At 38.7% G+C, this 23,253-nt stretch overlaps 1 protein-coding gene across 1 annotated transcript in view; it reads right to left on the reverse strand.

The window, feature by feature from the left end:
* Window positions 1–23,253, reverse strand: part of FHIT (fragile histidine triad diadenosine triphosphatase) — an 825,228-nt gene that overhangs the window by 282,654 nt on the left and 519,321 nt on the right. The window contains exon 3 of the mRNA XM_037040812.1: window positions 4,628–4,773. Within this exon, the coding sequence (XP_036896707.1) occupies window positions 4,628–4,773 (146 nt within the window). The remainder of the gene's footprint in view (window positions 1–4,627; window positions 4,774–23,253) is intronic.

Consider the following 23,253-nt stretch of genomic DNA (forward strand, 5'->3'; position numbering starts at 1 on the left):
TAACAAGAGACAAAGGCCCTGGCTGGTGTAGCTCAGTGGATTGAGCGCGGGCCTGCGAACCAGACAATTGAGGTTCGATTCCCAGTTAGGGCACATGCCTGGGTTGCAGGCCAGTTCCCGGCAGGGGCCAGTTCCCAGCAGGGGACACACAAGAAGCAACCATACATTGATGTTTCTCTTCCTCTCTCCTTCCCTTCCCCTTTAAAGATAAATAAATAAAATATTTTTAAAAAAGAGACAAAGAAGGTCATCATGTAATACTTTGGAAGTAGTCCAAAAAGAGGAAATAACCCTTGTAAACATATATGCATCCAACATACAAGCACCTAAATATATAAGAAAAATCTTGAAGGACTTTAAGAAAGAGATCCACAGCAATATAGTCATAGTAGGGAATTTTAACACCACACTGTCAACAATGGATAGATTGCAGTGGTGGTCATTTTTAAATTTTTTCCAATTGGATAGATTGTCCAAACGAAAACTCAACAAGGATATTTTGGCATTGAACAGCACTCTAGATTAAATTGACTTAATTGATTTTTATGGTGCATTTCACCCCAAAGAAGCAAACTACACACCCTTTTCAAATGCACAGGGATCATTTTCAATGACAGACTGCATGGTAGGACACAAAACCAGCTTCAAGAAATTAAAAAAAATTCTAAGAACCCTGAAGCACCAATCCAAAAGAACCTATGCACCCCGATGTTCACAGCAGCACAATTTACAATAGCCAAGTGTTGGAAGCAACCTAGATGCCCATCGGTCAATGACTGGATCAAAAAACTATGGTACATTTACACAGTGGAATTCTATGCTGCAGAAAGGAAGAAGGAGCTCCTACTTTTTGCAACATCATGGATGGAACTGGAAAGCATTATGCTGAATGAAATAAGCCAGGCGGTGAAAGACAAATACCATATAATATCACCTTTAACAGGATTCTAAACAACAAAACAAACAAGCAAGCAAGATGTAACCAAAGACACTGTAATACAGAAGGTGCTGACAGGGTCCAGAGGGGAGAGGGGAGAGAATCATAGGGGAAAAGGGGAAGGACTCACATGAACAAGTATAAAGGACACAGGGACAATAACTAAGGTGGGGGGCACTGGGTGGGGGGCAGGGCTGGGAATACAAGAAAGAAAACTGTATTTGAACAAGACTTAAATAGAAATTAAAAAAATTGAAATCATGTCTAGATTTTTCTCAGATCACAATGGTTTGAAACTAGAAACCAATCTCAAGGAAAAAACTAAAAAACAATCAAATACATGGATACTGAATTACATGTTATTAAATAATGAATGAGTTAACAATGAGATTGAAAAATTAAAAAGTGACTGGAAACAAATGAAAATGAACACACAACAACTCAAAACCTATGGGACACAGAGAAGGCAGTCCTGAGAGGGAAGTTCATAGCAATATAGGCCTACATAAAGAAGATAGGGAAATCTCATATAAACAACCTAACCTTACATCTACAAGAAGTAGAGGAACAACAACAAACAAAGCTCAGAGTGAGTAGAAGGAAGGAAATAATTAAGATCAGAGAAGGGTTAAATGATATAGAGACTAAAAAAAAAACCAATCTAAAGGATAAATTAATGCAGGAACTGGTTCTTTCTTTGAAAAGATAAACAAAATTGACTAACCTTTAACCAGACTGGTACATGCAAAAAATGAAACTAGACCACCAATTTACAGCATACACCAGAATAAACTCAAAATGAGCAAAAGACTTAAATATAAGTTGCAATACCATAAAAGTTCTAGCAGAAATCATATGAAATAAAACTTCAAATATTCTGTGTAGCAATATTTTCAATGACATATCTCCTAAGGCAACAGAAACAAAGGAAAAGATAAACAAATAAGACTACATCAAATTAAAAAGACTCTGCATGGCTAAAGAAACCATCATCAAAATAAAATATGAGTCAATTGTATGGGAGAAGATATTTGCCAATGATACATCAGACAAAATATATAGAGAACTCATAGGACTCAATAGCAGGAAGACAAACAACACAATTAAAAAATGGGCAAAGGACCTGAATAGACACTTCTCCAAGGAGGACATAGAGAGGGCCCATAGACACATTAAAGAATGCTCAACATCACCAGCCATCAAGGAGATGCAAATTAAAATCACAATGAGTTATGACCTCACACCTCTCAGAATGGCCATCATTAATAATCAATAAACAACAAGGCTGTGGAGAAAAGGGAACCCTAGTACATTGTTGATGGGAATGCAGACTGTTGCAGGCACAGTAGAAAAATGTGGAATTTTCGCAAAAAAACAAAAATGGAACTGCTTTTTGACCTGGCAATTCTACTGTTGGGAATATACCCTAAGAATCCTGAAATACCAATTCAAAAGAACTTATGCACTCTTATGTTCATAGCAGTGTTACTTTTAATAGCCAAGTGCTGGAAACAGCCTATGTGGCCATCAGTAGATGACTGGATTAAAAAACTGTGGTACATTTACACCATGGAATACTACACAGCAGAAAAAGAGAAGGAACTCCTACCTTTTGCAACAACATGGTTAGAACTAGAGATTATCATGCTTAGTGAACTAAGCCAGACAAATACTATATGATCTCACTTATAAAAGGAATCTAATGAGTAAGCTAAATTAACAAGCAAAATAGAACCAGGAAACATGGAACAGACTGACGGGGGTCAGAGGAGAGGAATGGAAAAAAGGGTAAGGAAGTAGTCAAAGAACATGTATGAATGACCCATGGCCATGGACAATGGTGTGGAGATGGACTGTGAGAACAGGGAGTGGGGTGGGCAGAGGAGGCAAAGGTGGAAAAATTGGGACAACTGTAATACAATAAACAATAAAAAATGTTTGAAAAGACTGTATATGTGAAACTACTCAAAGCACAAGTCAGTTCCTATATTTATCAAATTAACTTTCTAGTGAATTGTGTTAGAGAACCAGTACCAGCCATTTTCTCTATATGCGATTTTTCTTTTAGTGTTTCCCTAAGCACTGACAGATGTCTTCCCTGAGTTGCCTTCATTTGGTCCCTCTGAAAACAAGATTTGTAGCACAAGCTTGATAGATCCACCCTAAGCCTAACAACCTGTCTGAAGTTAACTCAAATGCTTTGACATACCACCCATCCTCACATACACATGTTCCAGGTTTTACAGGGAAGTTTAGATACTATTAACATAGATATAGTGTCCAAGAAGTCTTTTTTGAGAAGCAGATGAGCATTTTTAGTCAGAGCCTTTCACAACCTGAAAACAGTGACTTTATTTATCTGTTGCCTTTGGTAGAGAGCTCAGGAGCTGAATAGTTCCTCTAATATTCACTTCAACTAAAGTCTTGGGTATAGGCTCTTGTATGAGGGGTGAGCCAGAAAAAACTCCCTGGGAATTGTCTTCTGGAGGGCAAGCTCTTTGTAAACTCGCCCTGCTAGGTGATTGTTCTGGTATCCCATCTGTGTCAGTGTTACAGTTGGTGTTGCTGTGAGAGGCTGTGTTCAGCCTCAGTGAATTTTTTTGAAGACGTTTTAAACCCATCTGCCCATTTCATTATGGGTGATTTATGAGTGCACCTAACCATGCTGTGCTGAATGTTCTGCAGTTTTTGACCAAAACCAGCATGACCCCCATGCTCCACCCTCTCTATTCACCCAATCTCACCATGAGCAACCTTTTTTCATTTCCTTGGGGGGAAAAAATTCTTAAAGGAAAATATTTTGCCAATGTGGAAGAGGTAAAACAAAAACAAGCAAAAGCACTAAAAGGCATCAAAATTGACAAGTTCAAAAACTGTTTTAAGCAGTGGAAAAAATGTCTCAATAGGTGTATTGCATCATGGAGAGTACTTTGAAGGTGACTGAAGTTTAAACACATAAGAATAAATACACAATTTTTTATAAATAAATTCTGATTTTTTGGTCCCCCCTTATATTATGGAATAATCCATTTCATTCCAAAGGGTTTTGCAGTGTCCCTGACTTTAATGGCCACATAGGACTTCAATGTGTATTGATACCCCAGCTGTTTCTCTGGGGCACCCTATGACAAGGGTTGACTCAGCCTGTGCCTGAAGATCTGCAGTGATTCAGGGTCTCATTTCCTTACTAGGAGGCTGGTCACACCAAATATTCAGTCAATTCAGCTTCTGACCAATCCATAATCAATCACTGAAGCTTGGTCTGCAGACAGAGAAAGGGTCTGCCCTTTGAGAGCAAGACCCCACTTAGCCTCCCAACCCCATTGGGAATTGAACAGGGCTCAGCTCAGGCAGTGCTTAAAACACAGCTACCATTGACTCAAAATGACTTCTGCAGCCCTAGTTCTAGTAAAAGATCTGAAATGTTGTAATGCCCATTAAATATGTGTCTATTACTCCCACCTGTCTTATAAATAATGCTGCAGATGTTATCTCAGCTGATATTCCACAGTCCACGTGGGGCCGATGGGCAGTAAGGTGGTCCTGGATTTGTTATATCTTCTTTGACTATTATGTAACACAAATAACCACAATTGCCTTCCCTCTGGGATGGCCAATTAAAAGGGGACAAAGCTCAATGCTAGAATTTGGAAAGGAAGAAAACTAATTTCTGAGTATCTGTATACTCACCTGCATAGAAAAGGTAAGAGAAGTCCCCTGGAAATGCTTTTCCACCACTGTGCCGACTTTCTGAGTTGCCTGAAACAAATCAGCCACTTCATCAGGATGCAGATCTCGGAAGCGCTCCACGGGCCGAAGTGGACACACGAGGACATCTGTGGTAAAGTCTGTTAAGGAACACTTTGCTTGCTTTGGGTGATATTCTTACCAAGACGTTTATACCCACAGTATTGAATCCCCTTGACCCAGGCCTGAACTCTCAAAGACTAAATAAAATCTAACAAATACTTGCCAACAATCAAACTCCAAGGAATTCAAAAAGACTTTCAAACATAGTTAATTCTACTTTGAAGGAGAAGCTGTGCTGAGCTGAAGTCATTCTGTGAAGAGCAAGGGATATCAGTAACTTGGAGAGACTCAAGTGCTGACTGAGATAATTATCCCAAGAGGTAAGATCTATTCTGGACCATCATTTCCTGACCCCTATTCTAATGCACTGGGGTCTCAAGCAGCCCAAGGGGCTGGGAAAATAACTGGAATATCCACCTGGTTTCTCTAACTAGAGCATCATGATGAACATTTTAATTTTAATATCTTTTTGGAGAAACATGTAGTGAAAATATAATAGTTTTATTTATTTTATTTTTAAAACTAGTGTAGACATTCTGAGAACATACAATGAACTTCCTCTATAACCTACAGATGTTCACATGGTTAAACAATTTATGACAAGGATTCCTGAAACTGATGATTAAGAATTAAAGAAGGCAGTTGAAAGTAGATCAGTAAGTTAATAAAAGGGTTGTCTGTTTTTGCAAACAAAAGTATTTCAGTGTATTCTGTAAGTTAGACAAATCAACGTATTTGCATTTTTGGTCTAAACAAACAAGATCTAGAGAAAATGGATATATACACTCGTTCATTTGTTGATAGCAAATTAGTATTTAATATTACACCATTAATAACACATCCATTTCTTTTTATATTTGAACTTATATATATGTGGGTATAAACACAAATACCCACAGACCTGCACACATGAGACATACTAACTTTTGTAAAGTTTTTATATACCAGCAGGAGAAAAACCACTATAATGTTGTTTTTTGTTTTTCTCTTTTGTCCTTTTTTCTTATTGTTTTAGGAGAACATGCTTCTGCCTGGAGCTAAGTAGCTAAGGGTCATAGTAAAACCACAATATAACAGTTGCTAGTCTCACCAGAATACCAAGCATTTAACCCACCAGGCCCATGGTAGGACTCAGGCCCAGAGGAAAATGCACTGCACTCCACTGGACAGGCCTGATTTTCAAGAGAGCAGGGGGAGGAGAGGGAACACTGATTAATTTTGCTCATAATCAGGAAATTCATGTCAACTGTAAACTAAGCAAAGGAGCATTTGTCTAATATGAGTTCATTTTTCAAGAGAAGAGAAGGGAGAGGCCTTCACCCACGGGGCATTTGATACTTAAAAAGATAATTATCCCTTTTTTTGCAGTGCTGCTTTATTATCATGGGTCAATAAACTGGTTAGAAATGAAGAATTTCCTTTCATTTCCTTTTTAACAGATTGCCAGTCTCCACTCCCACTGAGTCGCTTTTCTTTGTTAAAAAAGACCTTTCCCCATCTTCCTCCTCCCAGCTTTAATTTACACCCACCCTTAGGCCCTGACTTCAGCAAGTGGCCCAAACCACAGCAAGAGGATGACTTTGCAAGCTGCCAACAATACCCATGATAGCATGGTGGGCTATGTCTACACAGAAACTAGGTGGGGAAGAAACAGCATTTTCCTAAAGCAATTGCTTACTGTGAAAACTGGTGGAATGAATCTGACAACCTTTGTAAGTTTAGTAATGTCAATGACATCTGAAAGCTCTTTTTTCAATGGCATATAAATATCTTATCACATATTTGTTCATTCTGTGAGTCTGATGCTAAGGATTGGCTTGGCCAAATGTTTAATGGTTTAAAATGTTTACGGAATCAAAAATGTCTGAATTTATCAGATGTTTTATTCTGTATATATATCCAACTGCATGGTGATACACCACATACATTTATTACTTTAATTAAGCATTAATAATAGTAACACAACATGTCACAAAACAGTTAAACAGGTTAAACACATTCTCATTTAGGTGACTATTTTTCACCAGCCCATTTGGGCAACATTGTCCTGACACATACACTGTCTGCAACCCAGCCTTTTGTTAAGAAGTCATTTTATCTGCATATGATGCACCTACATTTCTAAGCAAATAATAAGATAAAGATAGCTTTCAAGGGTGCTTTCTTGGACAGGTGTTCATAGCCATGGTCATTCCCTTTGTTTTGCTGGGACCCAGAGGATGGCCTAGCAGGCCTATTGACCTGGGAATGACCACAAAGGTAGGCTCCATACAACCCTCTAGGGAGGTAGATGGGTCTGGAGTTATACAGGATGAACCCCTGGAGCTCTGGGTGCTGTGTGAGTAGTTGACCTGGCCAGCAGCAGGTCAACTATCCAACATACTCCCTGGGCCATTCTAGGCACTGACTGGACACCAGAAAGTCAGGATCAACCATCTTCCTTCAGCTCCTTTAACGCCAGAGCAGAACAAAGCCTCTGCCTAAACCTCACAACAGGCTACATCCTGCCTGATACCCACCCACCTCCCAGATCTCCTTTTTCCCCACCCCTCTCTTGCACACTATGTATGCCATGTGCTTTCCTCCTGTTCCTCAAACACAGTAAGCCCCGTTCCTGATTTGGAGCTTTTTCCTGGCTATTTGTTCTCCTAGAATTAAATTCTCCATGATCTTCACACAGTCACTTCTTTCTTATTATTCAGATTCTATTTCCAATGCCACTCTCTCAAAGGAATATTTCACTGCTAAGTTGTTTAAACTGTTACCTGCTTACTCACTCTTACATCACCTGTTTTAATCTTCTCTGGCCCTTGCCACCAGCTGATGGTTTTCTTCTGTTGGTTACCACCTACCTGGATAAGAAAGTAAACTCCACAACAGTGAAAATTTAGTTTTATTTACTGATATTTCCTTACCACTTATGACATTTGAGACATTAAATAAGTATTGCTGGAATGAATGAATAAATAATACACAAGACATCGTATCAGCCACCTCTGAGTACTAAAACCCTGATGAAATTCATTTACTTTTCAATTACCTATACAAAACTGGGATAGAACGCAAGATTTTTTTAATTCAAAGAGATTTATGCTTAATATCTAACATAGTTAGAACTAATGTTGGATAAGAGCTGGGGAAATGTAAACTCATTTGTAACGTAAACTAATTTTCATATAAGCCCAAAGGAAATATAATTATGAAGGTAAAATCCTTTTTAAAAATCCTTTTGTAATTAGAAGGAAGTGGTTTCTAGAATATTCAAAGTCTCAAATAAACTATGTATAGAAAAATGCTGCTTTATACTATGGCTAGGAAATGTAATTCATTTGTTCATTCCATGAACAGTGAGCATTAGTTAAGTATAGACATTGTACGGGGCTCTGGGAATTGCAAAGGAGAGTAAGAAGTTGCTCTTGTCCTTCCATTCCAGAAAACAGGTGTAGTATGATTGAGACAGAGAGCGGCAGTACTATGGGAGGCATAAGAATAGTGGGCTAGAGAGGCAGAGAAACCTGGGGCACCTTAATAACGTAAGGGTCCCAGAATAACCATGAATAAACCCTGAATTGGATAGATCATCCCCTGCCTAACTGGAAATATAAATGTGTTCATAAAGGATTTAGAGCAACGAAGCAAACTTTTTCTGCAAAGGACCAAATATGTAAATATGAATAGTTTAGGCTGGTGGGCCAGAAGCCTAAGGAGTCATACATAATACGAACACTAATAGGTGTGGCCACGTCACAGTAAACAAAAGGAGGAGGCTGTCCAGATTTGGCCCATGCGTCTGAGGGTGTCAATCTTGATATGGAGGAATCACACTAGAAAGAGGTAACTAAAGGAAACACGAAGTATTGTATTCCTACTCTTCCTTCCCTAAGTTGAGGACTACCATGCTACCGTAACGGCATACTGGATAAATCTTATGGTATCTTACAAAATTTGATTGTCTAAGAAAAACATCCGAGCATGTTAGAGCATGTTCATGCCCATGTACAATGCTTTTAAAGACTAATCACATCAGAAAAATGTGTTATGATATTGACACCATGAAATGAGTCGTGAGTATTTCTCCCCAACACAAGTAAACTGAGTTTGTTCCATCTCTAACCGGAAAAATGCAGCATACGATCTGCAAACACATGAGAGGACCGAAGTAGTGCACTATCTACAAACTCATCTGAGGATAAAAGTATTTTCTCAAAATAAGTGCCTAAGCCTTAGAAGAAAACACCATATTGCTTGAAGATGGTAGGTGTGTGTTATATGTTTCTCCTGGACACAAAAGTCAGGGAAAGCAAAGTAATTTTGAAGGAGAGTAGACAGCTCTTGTAATTCTACTGCCACTGTTTATATGGCAATTACTTTAAGGTAATATCACAGATGAAGTATAATTTAATACGGAGACTCTTAGGCTTTGTTAATGGACAAATCCCGTATTGCACATAGACAATAGGAACAGACTTCTCCTGCATCCTCTTTGCTTGAGGTGGACACCTGTGCAGAGACTTGTTAGCCAGCATGCAAACATAGCCCTGGAGGAAGTTAATCTACTCGACTGAATTTAGTGTATGCTGATCCAGTACATAGCACACATGAAAAACTGTGAAAGAGGATTATCAAATGCAATCTGGTCTCTCCCTACAATATAAGTAGAGGAATCTATTTAGTAATAACATGTTTTCAGAAGAAAAGAAGACCGATAATTACAATTTAGTGCCTAGGATTGACAAAGACATTCTTCATAGCAGAGGAAAATCAAAGAAGGCTTCATACTGCAGATGAGATTTAAAGTGGGCTTTACAAATGGGGGAGTAACTCAAACAATGGGTTGGTTGGCAAACCGCTCACCCATCCATTTCACAACTAAAGCCTCCTCTCAGCCCAGGGCTTGTATTACAGTTGAGGATGCCAAGATGAATACAACAGAGTAACTGACCTTGCAGAGTTCACACTCTAATATCCCAGACTGTCATGCAGTATAAACAGACCATTACAACACAGAGAGATGAGTGCTATTGAGAGAAATCAGCACAGATTGTTGTGGGAGCACAGAGGAGGCTGAACCTAACTCTGCCTACGGGTTGGATAAACTTTTCAGTATGGGTTTGCATTTCCATCCTCTAAAATCAGAAAGCATTTCTCCAAATTTGGACCAAATCAGTCCTTGAAAATGGCCTTATAACTTATAGTTAGCTTCAAATAAAATCGTCAGGCACTCCCCCTTTGGCTAAAAATCACTGTTTCATTTATATATGTACTCACATTTACTTAATCTTACCAACTAGCCCATAAAATACTTTTATAATTCCTATTTTTCAGATGAGGAAATTGCAGCTTATAGAAAATAAGAAACTTGTGCAAGACTTCATACTCCTAATATAAGACTAAACTAGACTTCAACTCAAGCCTGTCTTATTCTAAAGTCCATGTGATTAACCACAGCTCTGTGATGCTTTCTATAACCTTTACGGTCAGTCTCTGTTTACCCTCTTACTAAAAGTGTGCACTGTGTTCCCAGAGTTCCTCTGTTTGTGAAAGAGAATTGTGGGTTTCGTGAAAGCCAAAGATATTGTGCAAAACTGCTAAAGTCCTGAGAAATGCCTAGCCTTGAAGGAAGAAAGCAGAGGAGACATAAAGTCTCATGGTTGAAGGAGGCCTCAGTGCTGGATGGAGGGGGTCATAAGTATGCCCCTCGTCCCAACACAGAACTGTGAGTAAGGACAGCAACATCAGAGAACTATCTTGCACCAGGGGATGAGGGGGAGTAAGTAATGTGAAATGCAGGGCCTGCATTTCTTCTCTTTTCCATCTTTAAGCATGGATTGCTTCAAGGTAACTTTGATTCCACTGGGCTGCCAGACTCCAGAGTACGATTAGATATTCCGATCAATGTCAATGGATTACACTGTCAGACACACTGAACAATCCCTTTGCTTTTGGACAGCCTAATTATTGGGAGCCATTGACTTCTTCATAGCATCATTTATATCACCAAGACCTACTAAAGACCTGGTAAGGCCTCCCCCCCCTTTTCCTCTCCACCTTCACCACCAACTCAGAAGTGACTGTCTCATTATATTGGATGTAAACACTGTGTTTTTGCCACATTACAGTGATGTGACAACATGCCAGGCCCTGTGGTAAACTCACTATTACACAGCTAACCCAGAATACAATTACAGAAAGAAATCAGATGAATCTTTGCACTAGTCAAGTACCTAAAATTGTTGTGGTAGATTATTTACGAATATTACTACAAGAATCTTTCCTATTCTGCATGTCCCTCTGCAAAGTGACTTTGCTCCTCTCCACATCAAGATTTGGAGGCTATGTCCCCTCCCTTTGAATCCGCGCTGGCCTTGTGACTTGCTTTGATTAGTGGAATGTGATAGAAGTGTTGCTGTGTGACTTGCTATGTTCATGTAGTAACAGAATTTGTACCTTCTGAGTTTTTGTTGTTGTGGTGGTGGTGGTGGTTGTTATTGTTCTCTTGTAATCTTGATAAGCATGCTATGAAAAAGCCCAGCTAGCCTGTTGGAGAACAAGTCACATGGAGGAGAACTGAGGTCCCTCAGCAGACACCCAGCACCCACTGTGAGGCCTTTTAGACCTAGGAGAGCTACTGCCTGTCTTCCAAACTTCTGTCTCAGTTATCTATTGCTGCATAATGAACTACCCTAAAAGCACAGGTGCATAATGAAATATTAACTTGTTTTCTTATCATAATTCTGTGGGTACTTTTGTATCTGGTCTCACCTGAGCTTATTCAGGCAACTGCTTCCAGACAGCACACTGGACCCCTAATCTCTGTGCTCTTAAATTCTATCTCCTGATAGAAGGAGTGGAAAGACCACACTGAAAAGAAGCATGGGCACTGAAAGTCACATAGTGTCACCAAAGTTGATGACTCTGAAAAGAAGTTCTGGGGGCTTTGCAAAGATGAGCAGGTGCCCAAGGCATCTTGGATATTCTAGTGACTATATACACCCATGTTATTTTAGAGCTGGGATGGATTCTAAACATTATCTACTCTAATATCTTCCTTGTTGGAAAAAATGGGGGTTAGAAAAGTTAACTGATTTGTTTGAAGATACAGTTAAGGACACAATTGGAATTGAAATACAGCTGTTTGGCTTCCCAAACCGAAGTTCTTCCTATTATACAGGAGATGACAAAATGTTGCACCTCAGCTACATATTCCAATGGTAAACCTATGGCAGACATTAACAATTGACTACAAAATTTTCTCTGTGTACCACAGAGACTCAGAATCCTTGTCAATCCTGACCTCTAAGCAGTCACCACCAATGACAGTGGACGTGGAACAGGAAAACAGCTATGAACCACAGAAATAACTGCAAAGGCCTGGTGGAGTCGAAGACAAAGTGAGCTTCTGTCAAAGTGAGAATCTGCCCAACTACATTAGATGTTCATTGTGTTAGTACATTATTGTTCATAATCAATTTGATAAGTTCAAAATTTGTTCATCAAGGATAATAATTGATGACTAAAAATAATTTTATGAGCATTTCCATGACAAACATGAAATATTTAAATATGAGGTCATGGCAGAAAAATGGAAATGTACTAATTTAGGTGATTAATTCAAAGAGACAGCAGAATATTATACTCCAGCTTGCTCAAACTTGCTCCTATCTATTTTTCTATACTTGATCTATTCTAGGAATTCAAAATATAAAAGCACTAAAATAAACCAAACCATCAAAAATATCATTGATTTTGATCAGCATGTGTATATATGAATATGGAGTGAGTCCATATCAAATGATATGACAAAGAATTAGTCATTCTTCTAAACTAATAATAAAGAAGAGTCTCTATTCATCTGTACTACAAATCAGTATGCAGTTAAGTGACAAGCAAGGAACCTTCCTGCCGGTATGGCAGAGTTCTGCAAACCCTTGTAGTGAATCACTTGCTCTAACAAATAATCCTAGACTTTGTAAAATCATAAGCACAAATGGCCTGAATGCAATTTCAGAATGCGATAAATTCCAGAACAGTGCGATTGAGATAATGATAGTACTTTGTTCATACCTGGATCTCAAGGCAAGCATCTCACAAATATCTACAAGGATTCTCATGTTCTGTCCTGGAGAATGCCTTGGGCCAAAGACACAGTGTGAGTGAGTCTTCAGTTACCTAGGGGCAGAGAAGCCGGGTATCATTCTCTAGGCACTGCTCTGGCTGCTCAGAGGCGAGAATCAAATTCATAGGGAGAAGCAAACAGGCAGCTTTCAAAGAAAGCAAAAGAAAAGAGAAGCCTGCAGCCTGGAGGCCAATTCTTTGGTCTAAATTTTTATAAGGCAAAGGATTCTTGTGTTGATTATACTAGGAGAATCAGAATTGGCAACAGTTATGCTTATATGATACTAAATATGTGGGGAAAATGAATAGTAACAGAAGGGGAAGGAAAGAATACATAACATTTGTTTGCTGCCTACCATGCCCTTTGAGGTAGACAGTATCACCCACTCCTGTTTTTCCACATAAAAGAAGTTGAAACTGAACACATTATACTGCATAACCAATGTCACAGTGATATAAAGTAAAAGCCCTGGAGAGGGCCATATGGTATTTAAAGTTGTCTACACTGTTTTGATGCCTCCCGAGTTCATAAAAGTCTCCAAGTACTATTGCAGTGTTCACTAGAGTGATGTACCAGAACACTGGGGCCATGAGATGTTCTTAGATATTATACAAAAAAATCTTGAGATCAAAAAGATTAAAAAATGCTTAATGAAATTAGGTAAAATAAATGTTTGATTTACAACACTACTCATCAGTATACTTAATGTGCTAATGTTCATTCCGACTTCCCCAAAAGAAGAGATGCTCTGCAGCATTTCGCATATTTGCTTACAAATAAAACTATTGTTATTTTACTTTTTTATTTCTTTGTAGAACATTGCATAGGATAAATATTTCAGGGGATGTTTACTGGAAATACTGAGCATCAGTTACTTAAGCATAGAGATACTGGAAAAGTTCTGCTTTTTAATCAAAAAGTAGCCCTGGCTGGTGTAGCTCAGTGGATTGAGTGCCAGCCTGTGAATGAAAGGGTCACTGGTTCAATTTCCAGTCAGGGCACACGCCTGGGTTGTGGGTTCCCAGTTGGGGGTGCACAAGAGACAACTACACAGTGATGTTTCTGTCCTTTTCTAACTCTCTCCCTTTCCCTAAAAATAAACAAAATCTTTTAAAAAATAAACAAAAGTAGACATCCTATTATTCGCAAGAAGGCATTCTGGTAAATTAACTATACCAAAAATTGAGCATTAAAATACATCAGATGGGACATGGCAGTAATTAGTGCCGTTTGCCAACTACTGGAGGTTTTTGCCATGTCCAGGTCCATGGCTTATGCATCACGGATCTTTGTGGTTTGGCGAAGCTAAAGAAATTCTGACCGAAGATTTGTGAATGAAAGTGATATATTTCACTTATAGGCTAGGGCACTTAACTGCTAGTGTGAGACCCCAAAGCCCCCTTTCCTCTTCCATAGCAACCAGCCACACTGGTTGTGCAGTGGGTGTCAGACCACCATTGCAGGTTTTCTCATTATCTGTTCTTACAGTGACAAGAGCAAGTTTGTTAAATAGGTTTCATTTCTTCTGCTAACTCCAAATAATTTGAAAAAGCTGCTTGGAGCAGCATGTTAAAGAAGATTCAGAGGCCTTGGTAAAGATCAGGAGAGAAGATGGAGGGGTATACTAGTGTATATGGCCAGGAGGTTGGGAAGAATATCAGCATGCATACTAAGTATCTGCCATTATTCAACTAAAAAGCAGTAAAAATATTCTGCTAAGGCTCCCTTCCCCTCTTTCTTAATGACATGGAAGTCATGTCCAGGTCTTGAAATGTCTGAGTAACCATGCTAAAAATCTAGTATTACTGGTATTGTCTTGGAGGTATACAGAAGTATGTGTATTTTGAATAATTCTAGTTAGAAAAGCATTGAGAAAGAAAGTTACTGTCACTCATAAAATGAAAACGGGAGTGGGGCACACCAAGATGACAATGCTGTAAAACTGCTCTTAAGTGTTAACAGTGGAGAAGTAGTGCAATAGGAAATAAATAAATAAAGTACACTCAGCAGCTGAAATATTTAAGGATTATTCACAAAGAAGGGGAAAAAACTATATATGTACTCCATAAGAATCACCTCAAAAATTCGGTGACAAGATTTTAGTGTTGAGTAGATCAGAAAGTAATGCGAATGATCTGCAATGTACTGGAGATCTCCTGGAAAACCACAAGCAAGATCAATAGTTTACACCCTATACACACTTACATTCTACTAGCCTGAGGATGAGGATAGAGCACCCTGAGTGTCTCCTTCCACAGGGCGGCCAGGCTAAAACCAGATGTGAATAGAGTCCTCCCAGGACAAGTTCCATCAGGTCCCAAAAAGTATGGATTCCAGCCATAGGTTAGTTTATGCCACTCAACAGCCAGTGAAAATTCCAGTTTCTGTCAGATCATCAGTACAGCAGGGTAAGCCAATGAAGCCACCCACACTTCACATACACAACATGAGGGCAAATGAATGTGGAACAGAGAGATTCTTTAATGAGAGAAAATGAATAGAGAGGACATAGGAGGTAAAAAGGAAAGAGAAAGACATAAAAAGGGAATACTTAGCAGGGAAAGCATTCTTAGAAGATCAGAAATATCCCCTAGTAGACAGCATTCAGCTGGCATTCCTGGTACCATATATGGTGTTTTATGCAGATTAGGCCTCCAGTGAGTATTTGGGGAAAGAGTAAATGAGTCTTTTCCCCAAAAGAGTCTTTGGGGAAAGAGGCACATACGCTTACTCCTTGCTTAATCTGAGAAACAGTTCTTTCTTGTAAGTAATCCTTCAAATGTTTCAGAAATTGTAGTTTCTGAGAAACCACTGAACCAGACCAGACTGAACTTACATATATAAACATAATTGAGGGAAATGCACTTAACACTAAAAATCAAACAAACAAACAAAAACCGCACCTGAGTCTCTGGTCTAAAAGAGACATAGAAAAATAAATACCAGGTGCTATCCTTTCACACGTCAACTGCAGTGCTTTCATTTCAGATAAGAATCTTGTAGATCACTTACTTACTAGACCTTGGAAAGACTTGAGAATAACATTGTTCTATGATCTTTTAATAACAATGAGAGATCAGTGACAAATACAAACGCTGATGGAAAAGTATTTCAAAAAACAGAAAGAAAACCTTGATTACTCTAATTTGGCATTCTCGGTGATTCTGAAATAATCCAAACCCTGCCCCACTCCAATTCAGTCTCCCACGAGTTAGCAATCTAATAGACATAACGTGAGAATATTTTATGGCGAAAAGTGTTCGAGTGATTAATGAATGAACTTCTCAGTGAATTACTGAAGGAAGATCATAAGGCCAAATTTGGGAGATAAGGGTAAAGGCAAAACACTTTTTAGGGCTTCATATGTTTTTCATCTATTTGTTAAGTATGTGTTAATTAAGAGCCTCTTACCTGATAGGTATTGTGTAAGACACTGAAGGTATAGCACATACAAGCCACATGCATCCTCTCCCTTCCAAAGGTAAACATTCTAGAGGGTGAATAGACAAAAAGCAAGAAATAGATCACAATGTAGCCTCTACTATAAAAAAGATGGGGTTGAGATAAGAAAGGAAGATGCAATAGTACAAGAGGAAGAACATTCCAAGCCAATACCTAAATTGGGAACGAGTTTGGCCAGTTTACCTGGGATACCAGGAAAAAACACAGGCTCTCCACAGCCTTGGCTGGAAGTCTGGATTTATTCCATGGGCACGGGGAAGCCTCTGAGGCATTTCAGGCAGTGGGGAATTGAGACATATGACAGAACCTGAGTTCTTTTTCAGAAATATCACTCTCAATGCTGTGTAGAAAAAAAAATTCAATGAAAGCAAAGATGGAAGCTGAGGACCACTGGGTCTTTACCAGAGACTAACTGAGAGATTCAAAACATGGCCTGGACTATGGTGGTAGCAGTAGAGATGCAGAGAATTCAAGATACATGTCTGAGCAAGGAGCAACAGGACTTAGTGATGAATAGCAGGCAAAGAAGGAGGGTGATCCAAGAGGACCCCAGAACTTTGGCCTGAATGGGTGGGTGGAGAGTTAAGTAACTTATTTATTTATTTTTAAAAGACTTTTGTTTATTTTTCTTTAGAGAGGAAGGGAAGGAGAGAAGGAGAGAAATATCAATGTATGGTTGCCTCTCATGGGTCCCCTGCTGGGAACTGGCCTGCAACCCAGGCATGTGTCCTGACTGGGAATCGAACCGACATCATGTGGTTGGCAGGTCCAAGCTCAATCCACTGAGCCACACCAGCCAGGGTGAGAGTGAAGTAATTTAGGAGATAAGGCGAAGAGGAGCAATGTCATGTGGCTCACCATTTAGAGACCTTTCCTCTTGAATTTACATATTTCCTAGAGCCAACTAAATCAGACTTCCCTAAACTGGTGTAGGGGTGAGTCGCCTGAAATTGTTTGCAAAATAGAGGATGGATGTGTGTGTGTGTGTGTGTGTGTGTGTGTGTGTACTGCTCTCTTGTGGTCTTAAGCTCACAAACAAATACTTAGCCTCCTGAGCCCAACTAAGATAACAATCACTGATTTGAATGAGCAGGATTATTTGAAATTAGTCCCCAAGAGAATAATTTTAAAAAGGCTCCCACTTTTATGTAATTTAGCTTAGAATCTAATAAACCCTTTCATGAAGAATGAAAAAACAAGTTTACTCTGTGTCTGAGCAATGTGTTCATGAGGATGAACCCTCCATAACAGACAAACTAAGTTTTTTTTTCTGTTTTTTGTTAATGGCATAACACTAAAGTCATTTTAATCTGATTCAGCAGTGAACAATTTAAGACATGTATCTTCCAACAAAAGACAGCTGGACAGGCAAAGATGATTGTGTGATCCATTTAAAATTAAAGAATAGGCTACATCATTTATAACAATAAAAAAAGCAGAAAATCCTACTGAAAAAAATAAAAGGAAAATTCTAGGTAGAAAATTATTTCCAAATGTTTCCAAAACAGGAAGCAAAAGACATTGTAATGTTACCCTGGAATCTTCCAGAATAGATAAGTTATCAGGCAGCCTTTAATAACAAAGAAGCAATTCATTTAAAAAATTAATTTGAAAAACCTCAGAAACTTTGGCAATGAACTACATTGCCGGAATGTCGAGAAAGCAGGCTTTTTCAAGACAATGCTTTGTATACAAATATAGCTCAGCACTCATCACTAAGCCTCCAAACCCTATGAAAAAAGTTTTATTCTTTCCATCTGCTTATACTCTTCTCCTAATAAAGAAACTGCCAATGACAGAAGAGGCTCTGACATCTTTAAAACAATAATAATTTTAAAAAATACGGTCACAGGACTTCCGGCCAAGATGGAGGCATAGATAGACACACTCTGCCCCCTCGCACCACCAAAATAAGGACAACAAAAATTTAGAAACAAAAATCCAACCGGAACTGACAGAAGACTAAACTGTACAGGAGGCCGACAACCAAGGAGTTAAAATAGACACATTCATCTAGACCACTAGGAAGGGCGGAGTCAGGCTGTTGGGCAGAGAGGGGTTGCGGCAAAAAAAAGGGGGTGGCTTATGGACCCTGGGCACACAAGGCAGCAACTGACAGACGCCAGGCACACAAGAAGCCAGTGGGTGACCCTGGGCGCACAGGCGGTGGCTGGCAGACCCTGGCACAGGGTGTCAGCAGGCAGACCCAGTGAGGAGCGTAATGTGGCTGGCTGACCAGAGGGTCCCACATTTGTGTGCAGATAAACCAGGCAAAACTGGGGAGTGAGACAGACTGGGCAACCCAGGGCTCCAGCTCGGGGAAATAAAGCTTCAAAACGCCAATTGAAAACACCTATGGGCGGGGGTGAAGTGCTAGGAGAGACTCCCAGCCTCACAGGAGAGTTCACTGGAGAGACCCACAGGGTCCTAGAATGTACACAAGCCCACCCACATGGAAATTAGCACCAGAAGGGCCCAGTTTGTTTGGGTAAGCGGCAGAAGGGACTGAAATTCAAGAGAGAGCAGAGCAAGCACCATTGTTCTCCCTCAGACCCTGACCCCACATATAGCATCACAACCCAGAAACTGGGTTGCCCTGCCCTTGTGAACACCTAAGACTCTGCCCCTTACTACATAACAGGTGCAATAAGACCACACAAAAAAGGCCCAAACAAAAGAACAGATCAAAGTTCCAGAGCAAATACAACTAAGTGAAAAAGAGATAGCTAACCTATCAGATATATAGTTGAAAGCACTGGTGATCAGGATGCTCACATAATTGGCTGAATTTGGTCACAAATTAGATGAACAAATGAAGGCTATACCAAGTGAAATGAAGGAAAATGCACAGGGAACCAATAGTGATGGGAAGAAAACTGGGACTCAAATCAATGGAGTGGACCAGAAGGAAGAAAGAAATAACCAAACAGAAAAGAATGAAGAAACAAGAATTCAAAAAATGAGGAGAGGCTTAGGAACCTCCAGAACATCTTTAAATGTTCTAATAGAAGCGAATTCCTTAAAGAAATTCAGTCTTGGCAAACATAATGTGATTGTGTGGCTGAAATACTGTCGCTCACTAACTCCAGTGTTATTATTCACAACCTTAAAATTCACTCATTCCACATATAAAATTTTACCCCTATTTTTCCATGTTCCACTTATCTACCCACCCCCATTCCCTCATATTACTTCTGTCTGTATTTTCCTCCCCTACCAAAACCTAACATCCCTAGAGGCAGGGTCTAGGTATAAGTTATCTTATAATTGCTTCTTCCCTCCTGGTTTCAACTGTATGAATTTTTAAAAAGTAATTGGTAACAATAAGAAAAACCAAAACATGAAAACAAACACTGTGAAAATATTTAGACTAAGTGTATTTAAAATTTACAACTTTCCTCAGCCTTCTTTTTTCCAAATTTTGTTTGGACAGCATAGTACATGATACAATTTGCCTAATGTTTAAATTATGATATGCAACAATTTAAAAGGATCTATAAAAAAACATCTTTAACACATTTTATACATACTTGAATTTCATTTTATATGTAATTGAAAAATATTTAAGGATGGGTAAGGAAAGCAAAAGTTGTGGAAACAGATGTTCTGGCAATTTCATAACAGCTTTATATTTATATATTATCATTCTTCTTGAAGGATCCTAAAACTCAGATATTCATATGCTCAGATATTAAAAACACACATTTGCTACCCATCAGTCTCTGGCATGGAGAATCAGATATTGGTCCCAATAGCTCTCATTACCAACATCACCATCATCACCACTATCTTTCCATCATTACTTAAAACAAGATAGGAATTGTCTGAATCACAACTGTTGCTAAAATAAGTGTCTCAAATTTCTGATTGATGACTAAATATCCCTTTAGTAAACTGCAACCTAAAATACTATGCCACAGAGTAGAGAAATTCTAGCAACATTGATGTTTCTGCATGGAAAAAACACAAGCCTCTGGCTGAAAAAATACTTTTATTCAGAATCTCATGTGGTTCATCTTAATCTATGAAAAGGAAAACATAAACAAGAGTACTTCAAATTGAGAGGAGTTAATATGGATTTTCAATGTTATTGATATTCCTTTAACCATAATAACTTACCTACTATAGATCATTGCCTACGGAGCAGCACTATGCAATGGACCTTTTGCAATGACAAAAACGTTTTATGTTCTACTCTATCCAATATGGTAGCCACTGGCCTCATGGGGCTACTCAGAACTTAAAATGTGGTTTGTGTGATGGAAGAACTGAATTTTAATAGTATTTACTTCTAATTTAGTTTAATTTTAAAGTTAACAGTTAAATTAAACTTTAAATTTTCATTGAAATAGTTACCTGCAGCTAGTAGCCTTCTGCAGTTAGCAGTGACTGCACTGGATTGTGCATTAGTAGAGGCCATGGGTGTTTGGCATCAGGAAATGACGGGAACTGGGGCAAGTTGGAAAACACATTTCCTAAGGTGGGAAGACACTACTCAAATGTTCATTTTAGGAGAGACTGGAAATTTGGATGCCATATATAATTCTCTTATGTTTAACATCTGGCAACTACAGGCAGCCCTCCCCTCACTTGATTCCAAATTTCACTGTCAACAGTTTATTTAAATAACATCAGTTCCCCAATAATATAGCTGACATTTCAGTCCATGTGGTTTGTTACCTCAGAATCCATGTACAAATCCACTATGAGGTCTCTAGTCTATAAATTACTACATTTGATAACAGATGCACATAGTGATCAGTGGCCAACCCTGTCACTTCTTCCAGGGCTGCCAGCGATAGGTCACTGTGCACTGTCACTGGGAGGCACACAGTCTGCAAAACACGTAGTTGTGTTGCCTCCTGGCTGGCCACTGATAAACCCCAGTGGCATTATAACAAAATGGACAATCAGAAGGAGGAACTGGACAACAACTATGAAAGTGCGGCAAAGAAACAAAGAGTGGTAATGTTGGACTAGAAATGTGAATTCGATGTAAGTGAAGTTATTTAAAAAATAGCTGACTATGGGAATACTGGCCATGTAGCGCTCAGGAAACTCTAGATGTGCAGACAGAGGAACTTAGTGAAGGCAAACTTATGCACACAAATGCAAGAAGTGGTTATGATGAAAAGGAGGAAGATGTACCAGAGGAAGTGATGCCAGCAAAAATACTCACATTTTCAAAAATTTCATGTTTCACCACATTGAAAACACAAGGAATAAAATGTCAAAAATTGGAACTGATCCACATTCAGAAAGGAGTATGACATTTTGCCAATGCATATATACAAGGTGCTCTCTCCATATTTTAAATTGTGCAACCACAAAAAGCAGCTGAGTTCTGTTTAAACTATTGTTGATAAATGTTGTCCAAAGGAAAAAATTAATTTAACTCTCAATGTCTCTAATGTTTAAAATTACAACATACCAAATAAGTATTAGTCATAATATTTTATTTCCTAATATACTTTTAATAAACAATAGGAGTTTTAAGTGTTTCAACAAAAAAAATTTATAGGTCATAGAACAATTGTAATTTTCCCTGTTGATTATTAAAATTGCTTTACATGGTTTCAGGTATGTGGTCATTTTTCATTCCCACACTGGTGTACACAGTGAATACTGTCTGTACTTAAGTTCATGAAAAATGCTGGGCAGGACAAATAGAAGGTATAGCAAATAGGCTACAAATGGAAGATCTGTGCCAGGAATTAGTGTCATACCCTACATGCATCCTGACAACAGCAGGAGAGAACTCTGTGTTGAAGAAATCAAGGGCATTCTCTTTAGAAAATGCCTTTAGAAAGATGTATTTTGGCTCTTCTTGCATACCAGTGGTGCCTTTCAAGCTGCTATCCCAGTGATGGGGCTCTACCCTGAACAGACAGCTCCACAGCACAGCAAAGAGGGTTGCCCTTTCCTTGCAAATACCTAAGGCTCCACCCTTTACAACATAATAAATGCACTGAGACAAAAAATATGGCAAAATGAAAGAACAAATCAAAACTCCATAAAAAGAGCTACGTGATGAGGAGATAGACAAGTGATCTGATGCAGAGTTCAAAACACTGGTAATCAAGATGCTCATAAAATTGATTGAGCTCAGTCAGAAAATGAAGGCTATACAAAGTGAAATAAAAGAAAATATACAGGGAACCACCAGTGAAGGGGAGGACACTGGGACTCAAATCAATGATTTGGAATGAAAGGAAGAAATAAACAACCAACTGAAACAAAATGGAGAAACAAAAATTCAAAAAAAAATAAAGAGAGGCTTAGAAACCTCTGGGACAACTTTACATACTTCAACATCTGAATCATGGGGATGCCAGAGGGAGAAAAAGAAGAGTAAGAAATTGAAAACATATTTAAACAAGTAATGAAGGAGAACTTTCCTAGTCTGGCAAAGGAAATAAACTTCAAGGAAGTCCAGGAAGCCCTGAGAATCCCAAAGAAATTAGGTCCAAGTAGGAACACACTATGGCACATCATAATTACATTACCCAAGAGGAAAGATAAGAAGAGAATCTTAAAAGCAGCAAAAGGAGAGAGTTACCCACAGAGGAGTTCCCATAAGGCTATCAGATGATTTCTCAAAAGAAACCTTGCAAGCAAGGAGGGGCTGGAAAGAAGTATTTGAAGTCATGAAAGGCAAGGACCTACATTCAAGATTACTCTATCCAGAAAAGCTTTCATTTACAATAGGAAGGCAGATAAAGTTTTTCACAGATAAGATCAAGTTAATGGAGTTCATCATCACCAAGCCCTTATTATATGAAAAGTTAAAGGAACTTATCTAAGAAATAGAAGACCAAAAATTATGAAGAGTAAAATGACAACAAACTCAAAACTATCAACAACTAAACCTGAAAAACAAAAACTAATCAAACAACTACAACAGGAACAGAATCACAGAAATGAAGAT

Source organism: Sturnira hondurensis, unplaced genomic scaffold, assembly GCF_014824575.4.
Source record: "Sturnira hondurensis isolate 20B ecotype Veracruz unplaced genomic scaffold, ASM1482457v3 Scaffold0002840, whole genome shotgun sequence".
Lineage (NCBI taxonomy): Eukaryota > Metazoa > Chordata > Mammalia > Chiroptera > Phyllostomidae > Sturnira > Sturnira hondurensis.